The 26,808-nt window shown below is 49.4% G+C and overlaps 12 protein-coding genes across 12 annotated transcripts; 6 read left to right on the forward strand and 6 right to left on the reverse strand.

Annotated features, from left to right (window-relative positions):
* Positions 1–411: 411 nt before the first annotated feature.
* On the forward strand, positions 412–2,191 carry JN550_005737 (uncharacterized protein; the record flags this gene model as incomplete). The annotated part of the gene is made up of 3 exons (XM_049317397.1): positions 412–534; positions 591–1,743; positions 1,815–2,191. The coding sequence occupies 3 exons, from the start codon at positions 412–414 to the stop codon at positions 2,189–2,191; spliced, it is 1,653 nt and encodes a 550-aa protein (XP_049172359.1).
* A 587-nt stretch (positions 2,192–2,778) lies between these two features.
* Positions 2,779–4,307, reverse strand: JN550_005738 (uncharacterized protein; the record flags this gene model as incomplete). Its single annotated transcript, XM_049317398.1, has 2 exons — positions 2,779–3,024; positions 3,102–4,307. 2 exons carry the CDS (start codon positions 4,305–4,307, stop codon positions 2,779–2,781), a joined length of 1,452 nt encoding a protein of 483 aa, XP_049172360.1.
* A 535-nt stretch (positions 4,308–4,842) lies between these two features.
* On the forward strand, positions 4,843–6,429 carry JN550_005739 (uncharacterized protein; the record flags this gene model as incomplete). Its single annotated transcript, XM_049317399.1, has 2 exons — positions 4,843–4,947; positions 5,008–6,429. 2 exons carry the CDS (start codon positions 4,843–4,845, stop codon positions 6,427–6,429), a joined length of 1,527 nt encoding a protein of 508 aa, XP_049172361.1.
* Positions 6,430–7,181: 752 nt separating this feature from the next.
* Positions 7,182–8,156, forward strand: JN550_005740 (uncharacterized protein; the record flags this gene model as incomplete). Its single annotated transcript, XM_049317400.1, has 1 exon — positions 7,182–8,156. The coding sequence occupies one exon, from the start codon at positions 7,182–7,184 to the stop codon at positions 8,154–8,156; it is 975 nt and encodes a 324-aa protein (XP_049172362.1).
* A 567-nt stretch (positions 8,157–8,723) lies between these two features.
* Positions 8,724–10,162, reverse strand: JN550_005741 (uncharacterized protein; the record flags this gene model as incomplete). The annotated part of the gene is made up of 4 exons (XM_049317401.1): positions 8,724–9,646; positions 9,695–9,885; positions 9,939–10,041; positions 10,099–10,162. The coding sequence occupies 4 exons, from the start codon at positions 10,160–10,162 to the stop codon at positions 8,724–8,726; spliced, it is 1,281 nt and encodes a 426-aa protein (XP_049172363.1).
* Positions 10,163–10,940: 778 nt separating this feature from the next.
* Positions 10,941–12,817, reverse strand: JN550_005742 (uncharacterized protein; the record flags this gene model as incomplete). Its single annotated transcript, XM_049317403.1, has 2 exons — positions 10,941–12,029; positions 12,089–12,817. The coding sequence occupies 2 exons, from the start codon at positions 12,815–12,817 to the stop codon at positions 10,941–10,943; spliced, it is 1,818 nt and encodes a 605-aa protein (XP_049172364.1).
* Positions 12,818–13,543: 726 nt separating this feature from the next.
* Positions 13,544–15,659, reverse strand: JN550_005743 (uncharacterized protein; the record flags this gene model as incomplete). The annotated part of the gene is made up of 7 exons (XM_049317404.1): positions 13,544–14,216; positions 14,281–14,467; positions 14,524–14,663; positions 14,717–14,828; positions 14,907–15,055; positions 15,116–15,293; positions 15,380–15,659. 7 exons carry the CDS (start codon positions 15,657–15,659, stop codon positions 13,544–13,546), a joined length of 1,719 nt encoding a protein of 572 aa, XP_049172365.1.
* A 1,135-nt stretch (positions 15,660–16,794) lies between these two features.
* On the forward strand, positions 16,795–18,270 carry JN550_005744 (uncharacterized protein; the record flags this gene model as incomplete). Its single annotated transcript, XM_049317405.1, has 1 exon — positions 16,795–18,270. One exon carries the CDS (start codon positions 16,795–16,797, stop codon positions 18,268–18,270), a length of 1,476 nt encoding a protein of 491 aa, XP_049172366.1.
* Positions 18,271–18,388: 118 nt separating this feature from the next.
* Positions 18,389–19,425, reverse strand: JN550_005745 (uncharacterized protein; the record flags this gene model as incomplete). The annotated part of the gene is made up of 2 exons (XM_049317406.1): positions 18,389–18,619; positions 18,835–19,425. The coding sequence occupies 2 exons, from the start codon at positions 19,423–19,425 to the stop codon at positions 18,389–18,391; spliced, it is 822 nt and encodes a 273-aa protein (XP_049172367.1).
* Positions 19,426–21,126: 1,701 nt separating this feature from the next.
* On the reverse strand, positions 21,127–22,468 carry JN550_005746 (uncharacterized protein; the record flags this gene model as incomplete). Its single annotated transcript, XM_049317407.1, has 3 exons — positions 21,127–21,302; positions 21,353–22,309; positions 22,366–22,468. The coding sequence occupies 3 exons, from the start codon at positions 22,466–22,468 to the stop codon at positions 21,127–21,129; spliced, it is 1,236 nt and encodes a 411-aa protein (XP_049172368.1).
* An 809-nt stretch (positions 22,469–23,277) lies between these two features.
* On the forward strand, positions 23,278–24,478 carry JN550_005747 (uncharacterized protein; the record flags this gene model as incomplete). Its single annotated transcript, XM_049317408.1, has 4 exons — positions 23,278–23,598; positions 23,652–23,700; positions 23,770–24,086; positions 24,188–24,478. 4 exons carry the CDS (start codon positions 23,278–23,280, stop codon positions 24,476–24,478), a joined length of 978 nt encoding a protein of 325 aa, XP_049172369.1.
* A 771-nt stretch (positions 24,479–25,249) lies between these two features.
* Positions 25,250–26,367, forward strand: JN550_005748 (uncharacterized protein; the record flags this gene model as incomplete). The annotated part of the gene is made up of 3 exons (XM_049317409.1): positions 25,250–25,411; positions 25,477–25,644; positions 25,696–26,367. The coding sequence occupies 3 exons, from the start codon at positions 25,250–25,252 to the stop codon at positions 26,365–26,367; spliced, it is 1,002 nt and encodes a 333-aa protein (XP_049172370.1).
* Between the last annotated feature and the right edge of the window lie 441 nt (positions 26,368–26,808).

The raw sequence follows: 26,808 nt of genomic DNA on the forward strand, positions 1-26,808 counted from the left end.
TGGAGCGATTATAAGATCCCGGAGATAAGGAGGCACAAGAGCCCCGGCCACCTAGCTCGGAATTTTAGGACAGATTTTTACGATATAGCGCAGTGATGCTAGCTGCTGTCGGCCGAACCGATTGCGACATGCAGTTGCACACGCCTTGGCTAGTTTTCCTATTATCAAAGTGTCGGTTGGACCGACCGACCGACTTTGAATCGCAGCCGAGTATCTCGCGCGCGGATGATGTTAGGACTAGACACCTACCACATGCCATCGATTTAACCATTACGTATATTAAAATATACTTCTAGACCACGGAAAGGGATTCAAACTGTGGCCGAGCTTGTTGACAAGTAAGGTCAGAACGTTCAACTTCGTAGTGGCCTCGCTGTCGTCAGTCACGGCCCCGTATCAACCCCAAACGCAATGCCCAAAGACGCGTACATGCTACCCCTCCTTGCCTGGGCGCAAAGAGCCCAGGACACACAGGGTTTGATACCAGTCGTGATCGCTATTGCAGCTGTGCTCATCACCGCAACAATTTACCATGTGAGAGATACCCCCACAAGACGTATTGTCATAGCCATTATGCTGACTCCATCCAGGTTGCGTTCGCTACTGATATTCCATACATCAAAGGGCTGCCCGAGATTCCGGGCGCATCTCCCATCTTTGGACATCTGCTCAAGCTTGGGGAGGACCATGCCACTGTCTGCGAGAAATGGTGGCGGCAGTATAACCAGTCCGTCTTCCAAATCAAGCTTGGAAACACTCGGGCGGTTGTGGTAAACTCCTTTGAGGACTGCAAGAAGATGCTACTGGGTAATCAGAATGCCGTCATTGACCGTCCCAAACTGTATACCTTCCACGGCGTTATTAGCAGCACACAGGGGTTCACGATAGGATCATCGCCCTGGGACGAGTCCTGCAAAAAGAAGCGCAAGGCTGCAGGCACAGCGCTTGGTCGCCCTGCATTGCGCAACTACCACCCCATGTTCGATCTTGAGAGCTACTGTATCTTGCGAGATATACATAAGGACAGTCGGAATGGAGAGTTGGAACTCGATGTGCGCCCGTACATTCAACGATACGCGCTTAACACAACACTGACCCTCTGCTACGGCATCCGGATGGACGCTGTCTATGACGACTTACTGCGTGAGATTTTACACGTCGGTTCAGCAATTTCTCTCTTACGTAGTGCTTCTGAGAATCTCCAGGATTACGTTCCGATCCTCCGGTACTTGCCCAACAACGAGAAGAATGCACGCAGTAAGGAGCTGCGTGACAGACGCGACAAGTATCTGGACCACCTCCTCAATAAGGTCCGCGACATGATCAAGGAAGGCACCGACAAGCCGTGCATCTCGGCCGCCATACTCAAGGACCAGGAGACCAAGCTGACAGGCGTTGAAGTTTCTTCCATCTGCTTATCTCTCGTTTCGGGTGGGTTCGAAACCATCCCCGGGACGTTGACCTCCTGCATCGGGTCGCTCTCCACCCCCGAGGGCCAGATCTGGCAGGATCGCGCGTATGAGGACATCAAGCGCCACTATCCCGATATCCGCAACGCTTGGCAACAAAGCTTTACGGAAGAGAAGGTGCCATACGTAAACGCCATTATCAAAGAGGCCGGTCGGTATTATACGGTCAGTGCTATGAGTCTGCCCAGAAAGACAGTCACGGAAGTCAATTGGAACGGTGCGATTATTCCGCCCAAAACGATGATCCTGATCAATGCACAGGCTGGCAATCACGGTAAGGAATATTAATGCACCCTTCCTTCGTTCAAGATCGACGACGCCTATTATTCTAACCTTGCTTCGCAGATACCGATCATTTTGGCAAGGACGGCGGAAAGTTTGACCCTGAGCGGTGGCTGTCTAGCGTCGAGCCCCCTGTGGAGGCCGAAATTCAAGGCCTACCTCATCTTAGCTTCGGCACAGGGTCTCGCGCATGCTCGGGCCAATACATAGCCAGCCGTCTCTTGAACGCTGCTCTCATCCGCCTGCTGTCGTCGTACAAGATTGTGGCTAGCGAGACCGAGCCACCGAATACTGATTATGTAGACTATAATCAGTTCAAGACGGCATTGGTAGCTATACCGAGGGAGTTCAAAGTCAAATTAATTCCTCGTGACGAGGCAATGATGACCGAGTGCTTGCATCAGGCCAATGAGAGGACGAAAGATCACTATAAAGAGTGATGAACTCTTAAGAAGGAAGTTATTTTCTTCACCTTCGCAAGGTACAGAGACATAAGTATAGTTGTCAAAAAGATGAATCGAAGATAATAATGCAGATATCTGTGCAGTTCTTGTGATGTTCAAGATCAGTGTCAAGATGAAAAAATATTCTGAGATTGCTGGAGCATTTAGACATGGATATGTCTCATTTACGTGGTTTATACATACTTGTCCCTCTCACAAGTAAGGAGACAATAGGAAGCATATATATTGGACCCTGTGAGGTTCCACTTCTGATCTCCTGTGAACCCAATAAATCGCCATAATATCATGGCATCATATATCGGCCCCAGCTCAGTTCTTACCACGAATATGAGTTCCAGTACTTGAGTCGAGAAGCAAGTCAAAACTGCTTGGTAATTGCGTATTGAGAGAAGTCCATGCCAACCTGATCAGACACGAATGGCTGGAGTATAATTCAGAGTCCACCCAAGGGCTGAGGAGTGCAACTGTTTGAATCATATCAAGGAATGCTGTTCTTTCAATTATGCACAATACATATCTTGCAAGAGTTCCAGCAGAGCTAAGTACAGTCTAGTGTATTCAAACTATAACAAAGCAAAGCCCAATGCGGCCTTGCCCTCTTCCGACACGTCGTCAAAGCCCTTGTAACCATTCAGTTTTCTTTCGTCCAGCTCCACGCCAATCCTATCAGGAGGGGGTAACCCATTCAGCGCGTTTTCGAGCTGCCTTTTTACGTAGCCTTTGTTGATGTTGGTGGTAGGGCAGGCTGGTACGTAAACCACGCTAGCATCTATGGTTCCGTTGTGCATCGGATCGACGGCGTGACACATCTAGCGATGAAGAAATGTAAGCTCTTATGGACGAATAGCTAGAGCGGGGAGACCTGGGGGGCATATAGACCACCTACATCAGTGTGCCACCAAACCGTGTCTCCGGGGTTGATCTTGGGGATGTATATCAAGGTATCTTGAAGACGGAGATGAGGGTGTGATGAGATGCTTAGTCTCTGGCTCTGGTCCACCATCGTGCCAGGAAAGTAGTCCAAGGTGGGGTCGAATGTCCACTTGCTCGCATCCATGACATCTTTCTCGTCGGCTGGCGGGGCGAAGAAAGGTCGGAGCAGCACGTACGCGATAACGTTAGAGACGTTAGGATACAGCATGAGTGTGCCGCATGATGGTGACGCTGGCGTCAGCGCAGTCCAGCCCTGGAAGGACCGGAATACACAGGAATGTGCGCGGGCCGGGAACTTATGCTGGTTGGCGTCCTTGCGGGATCCGAGATCATAGACATCATGTTTTTCAGGGAATCCGGAAAACACATGGTGGTAGGCCTTGCGATAGGCGTAGTCCGCCCAACGGGCTAGACTTCCTGCATCAATATGTGGCCCAAGGCCAAGGAACTCCTGTCCCGGCGGCCGAACGCGAGCAGCGTCTGTGTAGCTTAAAGGTTCCGGGCTGGTTTGCGCTGTGGTGTCGTGGTAGAGTGAGTTAAGTATTTTCTGGAGGAGAATTTGATTGGGATGCGTTCGCACCGATACTTGGGTACTCGAGTTATACAGGTTGAAGATGGATGGCGAACCTGCAGGCCAGCCCATGATGCTGTCCTTGTTCTGCGCAATGTATTCCTTCAGATCACAGTACTTGGCAGTAGCCTCCTCTTCGGAGAGCACGCTCTTCACGATGCAACAGCCACGTGACTTCATCAGGTCCTTCTGTTCCTCGGTGAAGCCCTTATTGTCCAGGATGGAGTGCATCTCGAAAATGGGAATAGCGCTAGTCCCAAGCGAGCCCAATTCTTGGGTCACTTCCTCCAGGCTTTTACATGCCTTCAGCCATCCTTGCCGGATAGCTTCCTCCCCATACTCCGAAATGATCTCGGCTTTGGCTCTCGCAAACCAGGGATCCCGCTTGGTGTCCTCGAGCTGAACCCCGAATTCAGGCCATGCTGGCCAACTCTCCAGGGTGCTCGGCATGGTATCACAATTGGCACTGCTTGGATTTTCAGAAGGAGTCAGGCTGGTAAGTTGGAGGAGGGTGATCGACTCTGGTGTATTACCGGGACAAATCTGTAGCAATGCACTCCCGAAGCCTTCAGAGGGGTATAGAAACATGGTTCATTTATGCCTGGTGAACCTCTTAATGCTTCGTCGGCCTGTCCGACATGATTGGCGCTATTACACCCGACACGTAGAGCCTAACCATTAATGGGGCCGCTATCTGCGTACGGCTCCACCGACTTCTAGCGCTATCGGTCGTCGGCCCAGGGAACTGGTATATTGCAAGTCATGTCTATCATTCCCCGCATTCCCAGGGGCTACTAGGTCCGTGGTCACTGGTAGTCTTTTGGCCTCTAGGCGAATGGCTGCTCCCAATGCCAAGTCACAAGTAGCATGAAGACCACTCCGGTGTATTGAATGGCAAGGGAAGACAGGGCCCCGGATCCGAGGCTTATCTCTTGAGACATCAATATTGCGTCGATTGCCAGGCGCTACTGCTAGATGGCCAAGTTTATAATCTCGGGGACTGTCGACACACCTCTTACTGGGACACTAGCAATCCTCGATCCTCCCTTCTTTACTTGTCTACATATAGCCTCTAGCACACCCTCGTTGATACCACTGCCACTAAATCCAACCTTGAGTCACCATGGCTGGCTTCAGCCGCGCCATGTTTATCATCTGCCTGGTCGCAGCCTTGAACTGCGCCAGTGTCGGTTATGACTCCAGTATGATGTCTTCTATCAATATCTTGGTATGTCATTCTAGCCACGGATGAGCCCGCTTGACAGTAGGACTTACACACAAGCAACAGAGCTCGTTTCAGATTAAATTCGGCATAGATGCGCATATGAAGGGGCTCTTGACCGCCGTTCAGAACTTAGGCGGAATCGCAGGTGGCTTCTTTGCTGGCCACATTGTTGATCGCTGGGGTCGAAAGGGAGGTATCTTGGCCGCTGCAGTCATCGTCCTGATTGCCACAGCTATCCATGCCACGTCAACCACGCTGCCTCAGTTCTTTGTCGGCCGCATCCTAGTCGGGATCGCAAAGTCGGTCGACATCGCCGCCGTTCCTACCTACCTCGCCGAACTTGCGCCACCGGGCAAGCGTGGCTTGGTCGGCGGCTTGTACTGGACTTGCTGGCTCTTGGGTGCCATAATATCCTCCGCCGTAGGCTACGCAGCACGGGGTGTTGGTGGCGACTGGAGCTGGCGCATCATCTGTATCGCCATGGCCGGACCTGCCCTTGGGTGCATTGCCACTCTGCCATTCATCCCGGAGTCGCCACGATGGATGATCTCACGAGGTCGCGAAGCCGAGGCGCTCGCCGTCTTGGCCCGTTTTCACGGCGGTGGCGACGAAAATGACCCACTGGTTGTTGGCGAGTTCCGCGAGATCAAAGAGACCATTCAATTTGAGCAAGAGAATCAGTATACTTCGTTCAGGTCGTGGTGGAAAGATTTCAAGAGTTCAAAGGCAAACCTGTACCGAGGTTTTATCTTGATTACCCTGGGGGTATTCGAGCAAACTGTCGGCTCCAGCATCATTACATTCTATCTCAGCAGTGTTCTGAAGCTAGCTAACGTAACCTCGGAAAAGGAGCAATTTGCCATAAACCTTGGCCAATACGCGGTAGCCTTCGCCGCCGCGCTCACAGGTATTTGCCTTGTCGATCGACTGGGCCGTGTCCCGATGCTCGTGGGTGGCACGGCGGCGTGCGCAGCTATCTTGGCGGCCATGGCAGGTCTGACGGCCAAAGCCACGGGGTTGGTCGCTGGTCAGAACGCCATAATTGCCATGGTCTTCCTGTTCCAGATTGCCTACTCTTCGACCTGGACGCCTCTTTCCTTCTCATACTGTGCAGAGATCCTGAACTTTACCATCCGGGCCAAGGGTATGGCATTCTACAGCATATTTGTCTCTTCCACCGGGTTCTTCAATCAATACGTCATACCTGTCGGTCTTGCAGATATTGGATGGAGATTCTATATCGTGGGTGTTGTGTGGAACACTTTCATAGCTGTCGTAATTTTCTTCACCTACATTGAGACCAAGTCTCTCACCCTCGAACAGATCGACCAGCGATTCAACGGGGTACCTGCCGATCACTTAGTCGATGTCATTGAGGCCTATGACGGCGGGAAACCCATCTCCGAGTTAGAGGTATCGGGCAAAAAGGGTGACGGGGACGGCATTACCGGAGGCAGAAATTCCAAGGCCCAAGGCGAGGCATGACCTTGTAGTGGCACACAGAGTGGGGAGGCGGGTGCTGTTTGTGACGGTATTCTGGACAAATTTTGGTACTATCTGCATCATCGGCAAGTTTAATGGTCTGCAGTCTTATACAACATCTTCGTATAACAATTAGAAAGCTATAATCTTTAAATATTCGAGATGAAAGATATGTTATAACTGGCAACAACGAGGGAATATTGACTGTTTTGATGATAGTGGCGGTGTCGGTGTCGACTGGTCTCGGGGTTTTCAGTTTGGGTTTGCCCAAGGAAGCAGGCAATTAATTCCCTGCACCAGGAGCCACAGATACATACATGATATCATGCAATTGATGGACGTTAGGTGAGCTCCTGTAGTTTCCAAGGTGGGCGAATATGTTACAAAGCCGTTGGCCACAGCTGCATTCGGACAATTGGAATAGTCCATATGTAAGCCGTCGGCGGCGTTAAGCCTTTCCTTCCGGTGAGTGGCCCCACCCAATCTCCGATCTCAGGCGTAGAACCAGTCAAAAAGCTCACGCAATGCTAGCTGAATAGTCCATGCCGTTTTGGGCAATCGCTTTTTGATTGGCTAACAGCAAACTGGGGGGGCCTGAATAGCCTCTCGACAGGATGTGTAATTGACTACTACTTAGTATATATACGTCTGGCCGGCTCGCTCATATCACTTATTTTGATTTTCCTGTATCAGATTTCATGTTACTCTAATATTATAACATCCCAATCCCAATTTCACCTCACAACCCAAAAACAATGCAGTTTCGCAACCATTCTCTCGTCGGCTCAGCAGCTGAAATCCCCATCAGCGAGTCGAATCCCGTCATTTCATTCAGCCCAGTTGTTCTTCCAAGTTCAGATCGGCATGTAGATTTGCAGCTACGCGTGTCTTTCCCGCCGACTGGCAATGCTCTCCCCATTGTCCTCCTCTCCCACGGCCACGGCAGAAGCAACTACCTCTCCTCGCTAGAAGGATACGGGCCTCTGGCAGACTTCTTGGCTGGGCATGGATTTGCAGTGATTCAACCGACCCATTTGAGCTCGAAGTCACTGGGAATCCAGCTGGACGCCGAGAACCACCGGGACCTTTTCCTTGACTCCCGCGCGCGAGATATGACCAGAGTACTGGATGAGCTCGATGCCATTGAGTCGGCCGTGCCGCTGCTGAGTGGGCGGCTTGATAGGGACAGAGTTGCTGTTATAGGGCACTCTCTCGGCGGCCTGACGGCGAGCGCACTACTCGGTGCCACCAATACGGACCCTCGCGACGGCACAGTGTCTCGACTTGTCGAAAACCGTATTAAAACTGGTGTTGTTTTCGGTGGCATCGGTAACGCTGGCGCGGATCTCTCTGAGTCTGGACGGAGCCTTATCCCATTTGCCGGCCCGGACTTCAGTCAGATGGACAAACCTGCGCTCATCGTGTGGGGCGATATCGATGTGAGCCCTCATCTGTCAAGTCGCGGCGCCGATTGGCATGCCGACCCTTACAGTCTCTCGCCAGGCCCCAAGGCTTCATTCATGGTGAAAGGCGGACACCACGGGTTTGGGGGTATTAGCGGATGGGATGCTGGAGAGACTCAAGATGAGAGCCCCGAGAGACTGCAAGCTGTGCTCAGGATCACGTGGGCCTATCTGCGAAGTCAGTTCTATGAAGAGGATCTCTCATGGGAAGCGGCTTGCAAGGCGCTTCAGGAATTGCCTGAGCTGGGGCATATAGAGACGAAATGATCCTTGCTTCAGGGGGGATAGTATAACTGGGTCTATGAAAGGCAGCTCTGTACTCTATTAGTAGCCTAAAACCAAACCACTTTTTAGTCATGATCAGCATGACCCTTAACAACTATGAATTTCCAAACCAACGGCGCAAAGACTCGAATCGTTTCTGTTTCAAAACAAGGTTCAATTGATTTTGAATTACCCAATGTTAATCAATGTATTGGGAGCATTGGAATTTAAATTGAGGGATGCAGTGGGTGAATTGATTCATTCACGCTCTTCACCTGATACGGCATATATAGCATCGATGCAATTAGACGTCAACGATCATTTGTACGCTGATCTCTCACAAGTTTGGAACTGCTTATGAAAGGGTACTCAAGCTGGTCAGGTTAGATAATGTAACATGATTATTCACCTCTGACATGATTGGCCTAGATTGGCATGGATCTTTCAGTTGGATCTAGTACGGAGCGCCACTCTGATTACGCGTTTTAGAATCCCAGGACTGCACAATATGCCCAATGGACCGGCTATCTAATCACACTGGCCGATTGTATGAATGTATTCGAAGGCTTCTCAAATAGTCGTTTGCTGTATCTCCTTCCCCCCCGGAGGCTGCTCACTAAAGCGATTCGGCGAACCCCTCATTGACCAGATGTACCAGCATAGCATCGTCATGATGGTCACGGGTATTGCCACAGCCCAATACAACCAGAACTTATCCGAAACTTGCCAGTCTCCCGTAATAGAGTCATAATTAAAGAAAGACATGCTGAAAACTGCACAGATAAATGTCCCGGGAAGAAATGCGAGTGTAAGGAAGGCAACAGTCTTCATGGCACTACTGTCCGATTGCGCAGCGCGGCCAATGTTTACCGACACGCGTGAGTCGTACTGAGCGACAGTATTGAAAGCAAGACTGATCTCGTTGGATAGCCTCTCCTTGTTGGAAGCCGAACGTGCGCGTAGGCTGAAAAGCACATGTTCCAAATATGACAGTCTGTCCATTATGTGCTTTGAGGTCCTCCGCAAAGCCTTCTCCGGTCCCATTTCGTGGGTGACGAAATACTTGTGCTGGAATAGGATCATACTCGCTGTTTTCAAAGTTACATCCAGTGTCTCAGATACGTGGATCGCATGTCTTGCTATATCGTGCATACGCACGTAGTTTGGCTGTGGTCGGTCAGAGTAGGCCCGATGTTTCTCCAACATCCTCACCGAGCCTCGAACGGCCCATACGGCCTGATTTTGTAGACGGACCACCAGGTCTAGCAGTATAGGGTAGATCCAAAAAGGATCTTGGAGCTGGGGGATGTCAACTTCTTTCAATACTGCGCGTGAGATCTTGTCTGCAAACTCTCTGCTGGCATCGAAAACTACCAGCACAAGCTGCTTGGTGGAGCGAGACCAATATGCGAAGAAGTTCAGCTTATGCCATCCATACTCTATGTGACTGCCCTTTTCAATTATCTGTTTGACAAGCGCGCGCATCCAAGATACTGGTCTGGGTTAGCTGGTTATACATGTCAATATCCACTGAGACCTACCATGTCCATCTAGATCATCGTCGGCATTCACGATGTCCTGGCAACCGAAATAGCCATTTGATATTCTTCGCTGGTAACCGTCGCCTTGCTCGTCCCAGTAGTCATCCCACCATAGCGCAGGCTGATGTAAGACGTTGGCGAAATAGTTGCGACACGTTTGGCACTGGCGTATTCTGTCGGCCGAGGCAAATCTTCAAGCAGATGTAAATCTTGACTCTGCGGCTATAGAGGTGTGAATACCTACACGATGTTGACGACGTAATCGTCTGGTGCCAAGATGTGCATGCCACTGTCTTCGCTAATTTCACTGTGCAGAGATACACTGGCGCAATCCCAATCCTGAGCGCCTATCCGCGCTGATGTTAGCAACACACCTAGCTTCTCTGAGAGTGCAGCTCCCATACCAGCCTTCAATCTCACCACTTTCAGGTTGGCGCACATGAGCTGCTGATTGCGAGTTGAGAGCATGATGAAAGCAGAGTTTGTTGGAAAATGGGATGAATGCTTGGGAGCCGGGATTGCTGGTAATACTATGTAGGGCTGTGAGGGTGGGGGATCAGGCGGGGCGCAGTGCATGGAACTAGGCACACCAGGCGCAATATGTCGCACCGCCTAGGAAAGCTGAATGGTCTACGATGTACTCAGTGCAACTAGGCTCACCCCACAAAAAGTAAATCAGGGAAGAGCTGTGGGATTATTAGCGTTCACTAATAGTGATATGCTTAAAGCTCAAGCACCGATGATTTCAGTATACGGCCGTATGTAGATTTCATTGGAAAGACAGCACTCTTAGATCCAGTATGGTAGGCCATTTTCGACTCAAGAGCAAATATGTTTTTATATTTCATTCCAAACCTGTTTATATGATGGCGAAAAGTGCACTTGATTTGGAGGTTGTGTACCCCGCTACGGAAATTCCTATTGGCGTGTCTTGTCGCGTGATCAAGGTCCCGTGCTTGGTGACTCGCTAAACTGCCATAGACGTTGACGGGCGAGGTCATTCTCCTGGAAAACCCAATCCGAATGCCTATCCACGTCAGCCCAAACTCTTTCAACACGTTAGGCGCCCAAAGCTTCATGAGTTATCTACGCGCCCTATAGATTTGGGCGTCCCGAAGGGCCCCCATGCTGGACAGCGCATTACCCAACCTTAGGTAGGTACCTTCGCCACTAACCTTGCTACTCATTGCTGGACTGGCTAGACCGTAGTTCAAGCTTTCATGACCACAAACTACTACTCACAAAATTACCAACCAAAAGTCTCAACGTGCAAGGAAATACTTCGTGCTTTCCCCCCAAGGACTAGCTTCTGTGCAGACGAGCATGCGTTGGATGCGTCTACATTCATGCCTTCTGGTCCACAGACGAATACGCAGGTGCTCTGTTGCCTCCCAGTTGACTCCAACACAGCTGTTGATAGATCTGGCCTCCCTGTGCTGGTTGTGAAAATCATGGAGGACTGATCGAACGGACCATCAATCTGCGCCTTTTCATCGTGTTCAACTTGTGGTGACGCTGCAAGCCCGGTTATATGGATAAGGATATCCACCTCTACCCTGCCGTTGAATTTTGCTTCACGAAGCTCATTAGAAACCCATGCAATGCTATGTTCGTCGCGGATGGCCCAAAGAAGTGTCACCTGCTGGAGCCGGCTAGCTTCAGCGGACGATGCCAGTTGGGACAGCCATGAAAGGCAGGCCGAAATTCCGCTGCCCCCTGCTATTAGCAAGACCTTGTCGTAGCGCTTCGCAAGAAGAGGTCGGGCCAGCCCCCCGTACGGACCCTCCAGACAGACTGACACATCGACGGATTTGTCTACTGCACCATGGTCTCGAAGCTTTCGTGTAAATCCATCGCGTGCTTTGACCAAGAACAGCATCCTGTCACTGCCTCTTCTGGGCGCGTCGGAACAGGCGGCTGATGCTATTGTAAAGGGATGATTATCACTCCAAGAGATAGTAGGAATACGAAGAAAACAGTGCTGTGCCGGCTGAAAGTGCATGTCCCGAGGACGTTCAACTTCGATACGGACAAGATCTCCGGGAAGTACTGTGAGCGTGGCTGGGAGAGTTTTGAACCATTCGCCACGTACGTGCAGGGATTGGTTGAACCAAAATAGCCGCGCAAACCATGAAGCAAGCCAAATTGCTACAGTCGCCCATAGGTATGCCCAAGAATCGAGCTCATCGCCAGCGTGCCAAAAGAGAAGGCCAACATAGGTAATCGCAAGTAGTATATGGACAGCATAGAAGCTTTCATAAAATCGATGCCGTATTGGCGGGAGGGACAGTATACACAAGCCGAACAAGATCGCTAACGGTGGAACTCCCGAATACTAACAACGGAAGTGGTATGGTTAGTTCAACCCTGCTAACATATTTGGGGTTAACGAACTTCTGTCAAGGAGGCAGCACTGCCTTTACGGTAGAACTCCGACTTCACTCTCTCGTAACCTCCATCTCCAGGCTCGTAAAAGCTCGCAATGAAAAAGGGGATGGTGTGGATCAAGCTCAACACAAAGGATATCCACGCGACCCACTGATGGGCCACAACTAGTTTCTCGTGTCCAATACCGGTGAGAAAAGTGATTGCGTTGGCCTTGCCAGCAAGCGCAACCAAGATGGGGACGCAAGCGAACGCTATAAAGCCAGAGCGGATGGCAATCGGGGGTGAGCCGAACCCAAATTGAGGACGATAATACGGACGTTCAGCGAAAACAAACGCTGTAATAACGACGATGGACAGAAGAAGCACGGCTGCAATGGAACCAGTGCGCGGCCAGGAAACCAAGGCAAGTGGTGTCCCTCGTGTTGCTCTGTAGGTTACCGTGCGGCCCAGAGCCTGAGCTTTCTCAAACAAACCCGCGTCACTGGAGCGACCGCGGCGGCGGGTACGTCGATCCAGAATGGTGATAATGGCGTGGTAGACAGCTACCAGAGCCAACAGGACGACCCAGTAGTACGTGGTCCACCGGCCGTATTCACTCTGCCCAGCGAACGGGGTAGCTGTTTGAGATGCGTTCTCGCCGGCATAGAACGCTGTACAGCACTCCATTGCCTTGACACATACCGGGTCACTCAGTGGCAGGTCGGCCACACTGGGGTCACAGTCCATTCCGTCCATGTTGTCGACTTGTAGGCTTGGTAGTTGAATGTGTGCGGATAGTGGGAAATCGTGGAGTTTGCAAAACTGGGCCGCCAACTCGGGTCTTGTACCAATTAGTTCTTGTTTTTACAATTAGGACATAAGTTTCTGGTGCATGGGGAAGTAAAAGTCTGTGCCTAACACGGTTCGGAGTGTACCAATCCGTCCTATCACGGTTCCCAGGCGGCTTCGGGGGAACGGCCTCAAATGTGCTCAAGCTGCAGGATATGCCAATCCCGGATCCTGAAGGCCGTGACCAGATGTGAAACCGGGCTGCTACGCCAGTTCCAACCCATACTGCAACAATTCAATCCTTTGAGAGTGAGAGTATCCGCGTGTGGAATAATAAAAGACGTGATACATCGCACCGTCAATGTGATGCAGCACTCCGCGGAACTAGACGACGCGGCGTCGGGCTTACCGCATATTCCCGGTACCATTTTAGGCAGTATATATTAGAGCAACATTGGTCCCCGCGCAAACTACTACCCTTTTATGCAGTAGATACACACTGTGGCAGCTGCAATACTGCGTCGTGCCATGATATAGGGATGCAGCGTTCTCCAATGGTAAAGCGCTTCCAACGGGCACATACCCGGCGGAGTGTGCCAATTGATCACGGTTTTCAGCCATATTTGCCATCTGTATGCAGCTTGGAGTTTGAATCAACTAAGGTATAACTACCAACAGGTCATACGTCGTCTTCTATTCTTGGTTTTCAACAACACCACTACTCCTAGCCATATGGCTAGCCGCCTTCTCAGCTTTATCATAGGACCTGAAGCATAACCAAAAGATTATTCCACAGATCGCCATGGCTGCTGCCAATGACGAATACATGATTACCAGATAAGGATCCTTTGCAACAGGGCTGATAGCCATGCCCAGAGCACTCCCAAACGCCGCCGTCAACTGGACAAACGCTTGAATGATGGACTTCATATCTCGGGGTGCTTTTCGGTACGAGTATTCGCTAGCCGTTACAAACCCTAATATTTCAGCCGCTGCAAGAATGAAATACACGGGAGTTTGAATCCAGACATTGATGTAGTTGGGCCCCTCGAAGCCACACGCCCGTGGCGCGTTGTAGCACGGCGGTGCATCATATATCAGGTTCTGAAGCCCGGCGGAGAACGCCATAGCACCGCTACAGAAGACGAATGCGAGCGTTATGCGTAGCATAGGACCAAAGAACAAATTGCGGTGTGCGATGGCGTCGTTCATCCACTGGATGGCGGGTCCGAGTAGAACACAGGCGATTCCGGCCAGAGCCTGGATCATATCGTTAGGTACTCCATGCAGCTCCATCTGTCCCGCTTGTGATATTAGATTGTTATACATCTGGTTGATGCATAGGTAAAAGATTGCGAAAGACAGCCTGGATGGCTCGCCATGTAAGCCTCCATGTTCTCATCGTGAAGGAAGATCTGAAGAAGACTCACAGAACTCGACAAGTTGACAACCCCATCACCAACTCATCTACGAACTCATCATCCCAAGATACCACTTTACCGTAGACGCTCAACTGATGTGAAGGCTTGGCATTGTTCATCTTCCAGCCGTTTCTCATGGCACAAAGAATCACCTTCGCTGCAGTAGGTAATCTGTTACCCTGGGGAGAAACTTTGACTATGATCTACTCAGCTTGGAACTAGGGGATATGAAAGCGGGCAATGAGTACTAACCGAGTTTTGAGCGAAATATAACAAGAAGCCCAACTGAGATGAGCAGAGAGCATGCAGCAAAGAGATATGCAACCCAGAAGTCGAAGTCTTTCTCTAGAAATGTCGAAGGGACTGACGATAACGACGCAACATTAGTGGCCCTACTTTTGTCAGCGCCAACCTTCATATCTTTTCTATTAAACGGTTCACCAACCAGTAAAAGAGATTGTAGATATAATGTAAGGTCAAGGCGCTATCCTTGATCACACGCTTCCCAGTCTTTGTCGTCGAAACGCCTGGCGCATCCTTCTGGTTATACTGGTCTCCTGCGCAAGACGTTAGTTTCCAAGCAAATGAAACATTGGACAATGTATCTTGGATGAGGTATATTGGAAAATTCGCACCTAAAAACGGAGAGAAAGTGGCTTTGACGCCGCCCTGGCCGAGACCAATCAGGATCATTCCACTCGCCAGACCGCCAACGCCGGCTCCTGCCTCGAGCGATTTGGGAATTGATGTCAAAAAGAACACCAAGCACCCGATCATATATATTCTGCACATTGTCATTGTCAATCTACACTCAATATCAAGTCCCAAGCGCTCGTATGCTCACCCCAAGCTCAACAGCAGTGTCTTATATCTCCCCAGCCAGGTATCTGACAGTATGGCGAAAGGCATCGGACACAAGAAGGAGAAGAATAGATAGGCATTAGAGATGTTGGTCGCTGTTGATTGGCCGAGACCGAGAGCTCCAGGTGTGGCCTGATTACGGGCATTTTGCATATAGTTCTCTGAGGGAAGCAATGCAAAGTTAGTTTACAATTTCTAATCTGGTGCGGAACTACTGGTATTGGTAGCAGAGTTAGGGTTCTCGTACGCCAAGGTGTTGTCAAGGCGTAATATGTGAAGCGTTCTGCTGCGCCAATGAACAATGCTATAATAACTGACGCTGGAAGGTGATCTGTTACGCGTGGAAGGTGATCCGTCAAGCTGGCGTCATCCCCAGGCGGGATTTGTTGTGCGACGGCTCTTTCATCTTCGCGCGAACGCTTTTCTGATCGGACAGCGGTCTGCTTGTCTTCTGTAATGCTCGGCCCATGATCTAGTACCGGTAGATTATCTTCAGGCACAATTGCCAGTTTTTCAGGTGAGGTCATCGCGTCGAAGGAGGTGGCCGGTCTTCACTAGTTGTCGGTCAATTTCGCTCTTCCGAATGCATTCCGAGCGAGATGAAGGCTTGTGGAAAACACTCTGCTGGCAAGGGAGAAATTCAACTTTCCAGCTTAAAAGCCCACCGCCACAATGATTTTGTTCGCATCTGCGTAAACGCATATTCAACCACCCGCCTTCTTAGTGCAATACTATCATGTAACGTGATTCAACCTTGATGACCATGTTCCCATGCTATTAAGCCCTTGATCAAAAGCTCTCGTAATTTGCGCAACTGTGAGTCAGCTTATGTGACACAGCATATTGAGCTGCGTCAGAGAATGAGTGCATGGTTTGTTGTTTGGCTGAGCATGCATGTACTGCCAGGGTCCCTTGACTGTCCGTCTTCGGTTACATCCCGGCGCCCGAAGAGATTTCCGGTCCCACAACAAGATCAGATTAAGCAGCGGATCAAGATGTATTTTGTGATAGTAAGAGAGTGATCAAGCAAGTACCTATGTATGTAATGCTATTCGCTTGGGTCTCTAAACCCAGGCTTGATCCCACTACGAATCTCTGCCTTTCAGTAACGCCGTCTAAACCTTTGAAAATTTCCCCATGGCTTCAGGTGAATGTTATGTGTTGGCAGGACTGGCTCAGTCTGGTAAGTACAATGTCGCTTCATCGTCAGCGTGGAGGATGAAAAGCATCATTGGGCTATAGTCACTGACCCCTTTACCAGACGCCATTGCCTGTCGATGGAGCCTCCACCCGTTGGTCAATGAACACGACAATGCAGAATCTTTGAGCATACTGCATCTGATCCTGAAACCGTCAACAAAAGCATCCCACGAGCTAGAAGGTAGTGTTCAAGTTATCGATACCTCGTCAACTCGCATACCTCATGCATTCCTCTCTTTCTTACAGGATGCGGTTGGCAGAAACCAGACGAGAACTGATACAAACTTGATATATCTCATACCAAAAAGAGTTGGATATATCATCCGGTCCGACTTCCTAGACAGGCGCCTATATGGTTGCGACCTAGTACAGGAAGTGTCAAGTTTTCTTCAGCCACTCCAATACGTGCACACCCCATCAACGAATGACATCTCCAGTCTACTTGAATCATCCATTGCTGGAATGATCTTGAAGACAAAAACGACCTTGAATGAGCTCCTTAGCGAACTGAAGAACCGCCTACCATCACGCTGGATTTCTGAGGTGCCGATTCCTCGAAGAAGACTAGTATGGGTTGAGGGTAGGAAGGATATCAATGTGAGCTTGGGCATGTACAAAGCAGCGTATGCTCTAGGCATCACGTTAGTGATCATCGACAACCCGGGACACTGGCTTGAGGATAACGCTGGAGCATATGCCTACTTACGTGAGGCGTTTATTCCTGTGCGCATAGCTGCCGACGAGGGATTTGTTGAGCGGATCCTCAGCGCTGTTCGCGCTTACGATAAACCCATCGACGGGGTCATGACCGTTAGCGATGCCCGCCTCCAAGGTGTGGCCGAGGTGTGTGACATTCTAGGTCTTCCAACGTCGCCAGCATCTGCCTATGCCATAGCTGGCGACAAAGCGAAGACAAGGATGCTTGAGCCTGATACCAGTGGTGCTTACGCTTTCGAAAGCGTTGCCGCATTGGAGAAGCAGCTCGGGCCAGGGGGCCTACTTGATGGTCTGCAATACCCCGTCATAGTCAAACCATGTATTGGCTGGGGTAGCGAATGCATCAGCAAAGTTTCCAACGACAAGGAACTGGTCGTTGCCGCTCAGAAAGCATCTAATAGACACGCCAACTCGCCCCAGCGTCGCGCAGATTTCTTAATAGAAAGATATGTGGACGGCCCAGAAGTAGATATCAACTTCGCGCTTCAGGATGGCAAGGTTGTCTTCTACGAGGTAGCCGACGATTACCCAAGTCGTGGCGACTTCCCCGATGCTAGCGCTGTGGACAACTTCCAGGAGACCGCCAACTTGCTACCGTGCGGTCTTCCAGAATCCGAACTGGCGCTCGTACGTGACCACGTTCATCAAAGTATTCTCCGTATGGGCTTTGTCAATGGCACGTTTCACTGCGAAGCTCGTATTGAGAATTCTTCAATGGCCTTTGAATTGAAAGATCGCAGACTTGGAGACCTGTACTCGACAGAGAAGCAGAACGCACCGCCCAAGGTTTACCTTCATGAGATCAATGCCCGCCCTGCAGGTTATCTGGAGTCAGTTGCGACGAATGTGACCTGGGGAGTTGATTACTACGCGTTACAGCTAGTGTTTTCACTCGGCGATATGAGCCGATATTCGAGCTTGTCTGAGCCCTTCCGCAATGGACCGCAGTGGTACCTGGCCCTTCTATTGGTTCCTGAGGAGGGAGTTGGGGTAATGAAGACCCCAGATACCGTGAAAGATCTAATGGAAAGACATGATGATGTGAGAGAGGCAATTGTTGACTACAACACGGTCATCAAAGGTGGCGATAGACTCTTTGGCCCATCTGCCAGTGAGCTATCGTATCTAGCGTACATTTCTGTTGTTTCAAAGAAGTCTAGAAAAGAGTGTCTAAGACTGGCAAACAAGACTCTGGAAGAGTTTAGATATGAACTGGAATAAGAAAGGGCAAAGACATGCTGAACTCTAAATCACATAGCACACTCAAGCAATAGAAAACTCTTATCTCACTTTTCAACTGAAGTCTTTCTCTCTGAAACCGACGTTTGACTCACTAAACCTATGACCTTAGGTAGTTGCAAACCGCACGGCCCCAGAGATGCGATCCCTTGTACTCGCTCATCTCCGGCACATTTCCTTTACTTAGCCCTTCTATAGCCTGTGCAAGATTCTCTCCCTCGCCTTCTTGTTTCAACACTGAAAGTGGGTACATATAGGTCTTAAAGGTGAGGACAATAGCTTTGGTCTTCGGCAGGCGATGGAGATGTTGGAGTTCGGCACGAAGGTGGGCCTGCGATTGGCTGTCAGTATAGTCGACAATGTTTGTTGGGAATGCCGTACATTTGATACATCAACCTGCCCTAAGTCATTTGAGTTTGTGGCTTTATGATTGAGGTGAGCCAGGTTGTTTTCTCTTGTTTTCCTTTTCAATTCACCATGGAGGGATACTGTCCACTAAGTCAAGTTAGGCGCAAAGTGGGTTTGAAACCAACTTGAAAAACTAACGTTGGATCGTCGCACGACTGTTCCCACCTCAAGTCGCTGGAACCATCTGTTCATGCTGCGCTGCAGCTTTTCAGCATATCCGGGAAGAGGCTTGTGAAGTTCGCTGATATTAGAATTGAGTAAGTTCGGCAAATTAAAGCCACTTGCAAAACAGATCAAGTAAGCATGGACCTCGTACTCGGCGCTGGAGCTAGAGGGCAACAATATGATAAAGTCCTCATCTACGAGAGTTGCTATACTTTTCAAGGCCAACGTTGCGCTTGAGGCTGAGTCTAACGGGTACTGCTGGCCGGAAACCATGTTTTGCAGAACTCGTGGCATGATCTGGAAAAGTGTTGGGTATCGACGTGGAAGATAAACTCTTACAAGGAACTGGTAAAGCTCGTAGACGGCATCAGCTCCGGCGGGAGTAGACCGCGCTGTGAGTTCCGGCGCATCTCTTAGTATCTCCTCACGCCGCGCCAGCCTGGTAAAGTAGTCTTGATCAATGTTGATCAGTTCCGAAATGCTGGTTCGCTGTAGACCTGTATAAGAATTGGCAGCTTCAGCGTAACTGGTCCATCGCCTAGCCTTAATCTTCGACGTACCCATGGTTAAGAAATACCGAGGCTTGAATGAATAGACCTTCATGGGCTGAGTATTTTTCCAATTGAAGTCATCCAGGGAATCGATTTGCATAATCTCGTCTATGCGTATTTTGTTGGCGTGCAACTTGTTGCGTGTACGCAAAGCAATGTGGCTAATTTTTGGAAACTTGAGGAGGTGAGCATATCCATAATAGGGTTTGTGAAAGAAAAGCTCAGAAACCAACATACTAATGAGGAGACTACGAATATCAATATCACATACGCTGCGAAGCTAGCAGCCTCCATTGTAAAGGTGGCGTGAAAGTTGGAGATAGGAAATAACATCTGGAGATAATTCTTAACGTTCTACTACGAGGACAGAAAGATGGATTTATTACAATTGATTAGTATTAAGTAGTAGAACACCCGTTGTCTCAGGAAAGTACACCATGAAAGATGAAAACCCCCATTAAGCAGTTTTCAGAGCGAAACTAGTGCTTGTTACATGAATAAGATACTTTTTCAGTGGTGTAAAGTGTAATTGTAAGGTATCTGATTATGATAGACGTTAAACCTGGGGACTTCCATCATGTCTCTTTTTTGTCCTTCTAGAACGGCCTAAGAACTCGCGACTTCGCTGTCCCGAATTTCGCTTATGGCCCATAGGCCAGACGTGTAAGATCCCGAGCAACGACAATCTGCCCCTGTGAATGCTGCACCGTTTGCCTACGATGAATGCCACCGAGCTCCGTATGTCGTCAATGGAATCACTGCCATGTTCACGGATCCAAGTCTCGCGCCATTGGTATTAGTCGAGCCAGTCTAGAATCGGATCGGCGCCGACCAAAAGTGCCACATGCAAACAAGCTGGTAATTAACTTGCTCAAAGCGCTGCCTAAGCGCTTTCTGCAACGAGTCGCTTAATTTGTCACCGAAAAGTAGCACTGTGCCATGAAAGTGAACATATTTGCAATGGCGCTGACATGCTCTTACACAACTTGCATATAGCCCTACATCAAATCAAGAAGCCCCGACGCACTCGACGTGAGACCAACGTGCCCTTCGGTTGGATCACGTCTTCGGGGCAAATCTCCATTGGTGCTAAAGCTATGTCAGAATATAGTCTGGGGTTATACGCAGGGTTCTAGATCCTTCTGAAAAATTCAAAGACATAGGCGAAGGCCAGATTCTTGTCCCCTTGTTTTTCGTCGTGAGAAATTCTTGGCACGCATCTTATACGATGGCACAAACGCCTTGGTAGGGGTGAGCTGACGACAGCAACCCGCAGGAAAAGATACGAAAATCACGCCTGCATCAGAACCATGCGGGGTCCAAGTTTAGGATCTGCACAGTTGTCACAATGGTTATTTTGAAAATTGTCTGAACGATTCTGCGGGCCACAACGGAGATTGCGACTAGCTTGGACTCCATGTGCCTCAGAGCGACGGCGGAAAATGCGCTTATTGGGTTTAACTAGTGCACGCCGCTGGATTTCCATTATTTTGATGGGGCTATAGTGAGCAACTTTGTAATCTGATTGAACGACCGTTGAGCAAAACGGGTTACTGGATTATAGTGCTTTGCTATGGATGAGACTAACTTAGCCCCACGAACGTCCAAATAAGCAACCAAAACCATGTCTAGCTCCATGCAGCAGGCAGAGCCTAACGGATGTCATATACTATGTACCCTCCCGGACACTACCGGTCTCGAGGCTAAGCTACGCTTACTTCCTATAACCTTGCAGGCGTGCTAGCTCTAGGCCACGTCGCATAGTCTTAGCCAGTCGGGCCACAGCTTCGGGGCGAGGGATTCGTGTCTGCAACCGTCGTCTTTGCTGCAGATTCTGCATCATGTCGGCCATGTACTGTTCTAGGCAGACCACCGCCTCGTCGCTGATTTCTGGTACATCTCTGTTAGCTGGCTTCTGCAGGGACCGGAAGCATACGCACGGTAGTGGGTCACCAGCCGGGAGCAATGCAGCAAGATCCCCCGCTCCTGGCCACCTGACTCCCACGAATCCTCGTCGATGCCAGCAGCATCAAGATCGAGCCAGACCATATTGGTCTGTTGCGGTACGACAAGCCTTCCACCAAGGTCCTCCCAATGCTTGGCTAGCCTTCTTGCAAGGTCATGGGTCCGCCTTAGGCGCCAGGCATCTTGACCACTCGGGTCTTGACCGAACACTTCCCCCACAGCGGCCCAGCCGGCGGCGGCGACCCATCCCGGCTGCCGCATGCTCCCGCCAAGGCTTTTTCGAACCCATTTCGCGTGTCGTATGAACTCGCTGTCCCCAACGAGGAAACTTCCGACAGATCCGCCTAGGCCCTTGGTCAGACACAGATTAAGGCTGTGGACTTGGCTGCAGAATGCCTCCAGGTTCCCCGCACCGCAAGCTACTGCCTCCCATAACCTGGCCCCATCCATATGCACCGTGAGACTGTGTTTATCAGCATATTGCTTTATGCGTTTCATTTCTTCGACGGGCATCACGACACCCCCTAGAGGATTCTCGAGATGTAGCAAGCGGGTGGGGCATGTGCACGTGTCGGTGCCATCCGAGAGGACGATATTCTCCTCAATGTCCTCAAGGGTGAGGTACAACCCGTTTTGGGGATATATCGCCAGGGGCAGAGCACCTGAGAGCTGACCTATGGCGCCAACCTCTTGGTGCATGATGTGACTTCGCGCATCACAAATGATGCCGTTGGGTGGCCGGTTCAGGTGGGTCCGGATGGCCACCTGGTTACTCATCGTGCTGGAGATCATGAATAGGGATGCTGCTCGTCCTGCAAGGTCTGCCATCTTATCCTCAAAGACCTTGCTTCCGCTGGCAGTCCACCCATCATTCGAGCTCACGCCAAGTATAGCTTGAAATTGCCTGCCGGACGTCGATGTCGTAATATCGCCTACCAGAAAAATTAGTATTGCAATCCTGGTTCACGCCAGAACGCGGACAACTTACTCCGAAAGTCAAAGGCTGAGACTTGGAACTTAGTTCCAGCTTCAACTGACGCGAGTTCCTCGTTCTCCCAGGTAAGTCGATCAGACTGAAGTGAAGGGCTCATCTTGTCAGCTTCTTGCGGAGCAGTCTTTGCTTGATGTTTAGAGGTCCAAATTACGTCGAGAAGAGAGTATTGCAAACGAAGGCAGATGGAAAACCACATGTAAGAAAACATCTGTACTTATTAAGACTATCTCAGGGAAGCTGTATCTTCCAAATGGGAGGCACGAGCTCCCGGTGGCTAGTGTCACGTAATGTCACATCCATCATACACTCTCGTTTGTACAAGCGGCCCGGCCAATATTGGGTTATCCATGTCAATGTAAGCATCAAGGCATTATGTATTTTCCCGAAAAGTCTTAATTGCCATACAGTCGGAATTATCACATTATAGGAAAGTTTCTTTCCTAGACGTGTGCCTCAAGGGTAGAATATGCAGAACAACGAACCTTGCAAAATTGGCGGGCGTGCACAGGGCGTCTACGGTTGCATACGTGGCCGTCTTACTTAAATCATCGTATATAAGTCGTATCAGAGTGATCAATTTGCGCACGTTTTGCTGACACCAGCATAATGCTTCTGCATGCAAGCTCGAGGCGGTATGACATGATGCACGGACAGATATCTAGTTTAGGTTATCACAAACGGAACTAATGTGAGTACAAATCGTCACGCGGTCAGGACGGTGGCAACATTATATGCATGCCTTCAAGGTTTTGGGGTTTCCAGATAACTCCTTGGCAATGTTCCAACGCTGGGCCACTGAATTTAGTGAAGAGCGTTGAGCACGGCCGACTGCTTAATACATGATTGCGGCGCAAGATTTGCTACCATTTTGACAAGTTGAGCTCTTTATAGCGATTTTTCATGAACATGAACCGAACCTTCATTGCTCCCAACGTCTTTAGACGGTCATACGCAAGAGCTTATAGCACAGCTCTATCATACAATACATCTTCTCCACGAGCTCCTTTGATTCCAGGAAATGGAAAATCACATTGGAAAACTACGGAAGCTGTTCCTCTTTCGAGGGAAAGCTTTCTTGCACTCCTATATGGAGAGACCCCCTTGATAAAATCACCGGGCTTTCTGAGCCCTGACGAGTGCTGGAAGTACGAGAAGCTCTTAAGTCCGTTGCTAGAGCCGTACAAATACAACACAGGCCCACTTCTCAGGAAGATCGGCGTTGCGCAAGTGAGTAGTCCTCCGAAGTATCCTGCTCAATATAACTAACTAACCTATGTTAGTTCGAGTATCAGGCTCAGAGGAATGATGACTTCAATTCCAGGACTAATGGTACGTTCACGAAGTAGCCTTGCTAGATCCACGAGTTTCCGAGTTGACCTGTCGCTTTATGTGCATTAGAGCAAGATCAATATTTTCAAGACGCCTCACAATGGTTGGACTTCCATAGTCGACTACGGACTGAACATGGTTTGGATGCTTGGTTTAGGGTCTTTGACAAGATCACTACCATGTTTCCGGACTGGGATGTTCAGGTCGCTTCAGAGAGGCATGGCAAGACATACTTCTCAGGCATATTCAGAGCTTTGAATGACGCAACTCATCTTCACGTTGACTTCTCGCCATACGACAGTTCGACCGAAGACTGGATCATCAACTCAGTCGAATGTCAGGCCGTCTTCAATCTATATCTTGCGCCTGTGAAAGGTGGCATAACGGTAAGTTCATATGCAAGCAGACTAAACAGCACCTGTTTTATGCCGCCCCACTTATATTCCGAAGTTGCCAATTTACAGCATCTTGACTGATATGGCTACAGACTGTGCATGACGTGCAATGGACGAAGGAAGCATTGAAGTATCGTGACCCTGAGAGTTACGGCTATGACAGGTCAATCGCAGTAGGGGCGCGTAAAGCATATTGTGAGCCCACAGTTGGTGCCTTATGCATGTTCAACTCTAGGAATATGCATGAGGTCGACGCTGTGAAGGTGGAAAATATGCCTTCGCTCGGTCTAAACTACCGGCCAAGATTGACGCTGAGCAGCTTCATGGGCCTTATCCCAAGTTCGAGGACCAAAGGCCGGCCTCGACTCATCTTCTGGTCTTAACAAATTCATTGGGTTAATTCAAAGTAGCGTTGAAGTATCCATGCGAAATACGCGTTTATTGATGAGTAAAATCGGACTCTGAGACTATTGAAACTTGCGGTGCCTGAACGAAGCTCATACATTGAGAAAAATCCCCACATCTTTTTCTTCCAAGGCCATAGGCCGCGCCATATAATTTTGCAATAGGAGAGGCTCATATTACGAGCTCGTTTAGCGGCTCAACCCTGTATGACTGCCAGACCCTGGCATGTCCACTGCCTCCGGCAAGCATTCCGGGATTTCCGCATGGATCCTTGCAACTGCAGGGTACGAGTAGGACTGCAAGGAAATGAACGGGTTTTTTTTATGCAATATGCTGTCGTCATCTTACGATCGGCTGAAGAAGGCGTCTTCATCCCAACAACAGTATGCATGTGACTTAATCATCGCATATCATTCGTTCTTGATATCGGCAGAGGCGCCCAGACGTGCGCTCAGACTGTGAAGTGCATACCCGGAGTTGCTAAAAGGACCTTTTTCGGCTTATAATTACCTCAAACTATCGCGCAGAATCTTACACGCATTGCATCGTGACATCGTAATCTGCTGAAGATCACTTGCGTCTAGACCCCTCAGAATTGAAAGGAACAAGTGTGATATGCATGAAGATGTCATCACGATCGTCTGGACTGATTGGCAGAACTTCCCCTAAGCATATAGTCGAGACCGGGTATCACTCCTGTTGTCCTCTATAGGCAGGCCATCATTCATTCACATTTTCGGAAGAATAACATGGATTTGCCAACGTTGGACTTTTCTCATTTCACTCATGGCACGGACAAGCAACGAGTGACACTTTCAGAGGCTCTTGTCCAAGCTTTCAAGGACCATGGCTTCGTGAAGCTCATTAACCATGGACTTCCTGAAGAGACTGTTACTAAATATATGCAAGCTGTTTGTAGCACCTACTATAATCCCATCTCGCGATGAATGTACGCCTTCGCTGACCTAAAGAATAGGCGACAAGTTTCTTCGCCCTGCCTGAAGAGTCTAAGATGAGAGTTGCCAATGTGAAAGGACCGACTCCCCAACGGGGCTATAGTTGGGTTGGTGCGGAGCAAACATCAAAGCTGAGAAAAGAGAACACACTTGGAAGATCCGATGTGGATAAACTAAATGATGCTCGCGTGAGTTAAATTTCGTGCATTGAGAGAGCCAACACTGATCTGGAATATAAGGAACACTTTGATGCTGGCCCGCCGGGGGATAGCGATTTTCCAAATAAGTGGCCCCTGGAAACTGAGATTCCGGGATTTCAGCCCTTGATGGAAAGTTGTTATGACTTGTTTCAGCAGACTTGTCTGCAAATTATGAGCGCCATGGAAGTGGGTTTGGGCTTACAGCCCGAGTCGCTGGTAGCCAGATGTAAACCAGCGTCGAGTGAAATGCGTCTCAACCATTACCCACCGACCAGCATCGAATTGCTCGCGGGAGGCCAAGTCAAACGCACTTGGCCTCATACTGACTTTGGAATCATTACGCTCCTGTTCCAAGATTCAGTTGGCGGCCTTGAGCTTGAAGATCGCAAGAACCCTGGTACTTTTGTGCCAGTATTGCCTGGCTCCGCAGATGGTCCATCAGAAATGGTAGTAAACATCAGTGACACCTTCCAGCGATGGACCAATAACGTTATCAGAGCTGGAACTCACCAAGTTTCAGTTCCACTATCGATGAAAGATGTGACCAAAGGGAATTGTCCGGACAGGTACTCGGGGATCTTTTTCTTCAAGGCCCATAGAGATACCTCAGCCGGATCATTGCCATACTTTGTCACAGAGTCAAACCCGGCTGCATATGATGAAATCACGGCTCTACAATTTCAACAGAGAATGACGAAGCTTTTGTATTGAGCAAAATTCTGGAAAAGTTTATTTGTAACACATTCATTGCTCTCGACGGCTAGCTATATCATGAAGCAGAAGAGAATTAAAAGAGCACACATAAGAAACAATGAAGATGGTTTTAAATATGTTTCAGTTAGCTGCCTAAACAAAGTCAAAGAAATAATTGTAGTTCAAGGCAGTGACAAGACCATCTTGTGAACTAGAGGATTTCGATCCCTTGGTCAGGGTTTTTTGAGGCAGACGGATTAAGTGCGGTGACGCTCTGCTGATCCGCCTCCCATACGCGGGGTGCCAAAAAGCATAATTCTGCTTATTTCCCGATGTTGTATGACAAATACATAACAAAGTAAGCGACATTCGGGAACTGAGGGGTAATACAAGTATCTGGATCTACTAGACTAGTAGGCAACACGCATTTCAGAAAAATTTCCTCACTGCTTACTTGGA

The sequence above is a fragment of the Neoarthrinium moseri genome, assembly GCF_022829205.1.
Source record: "Neoarthrinium moseri strain CBS 164.80 chromosome Unknown scaffold18_Wmoseri_CBS_16480, whole genome shotgun sequence".
NCBI classification, from domain to species: Eukaryota; Fungi; Ascomycota; class Sordariomycetes; order Amphisphaeriales; family Apiosporaceae; genus Neoarthrinium; species Neoarthrinium moseri.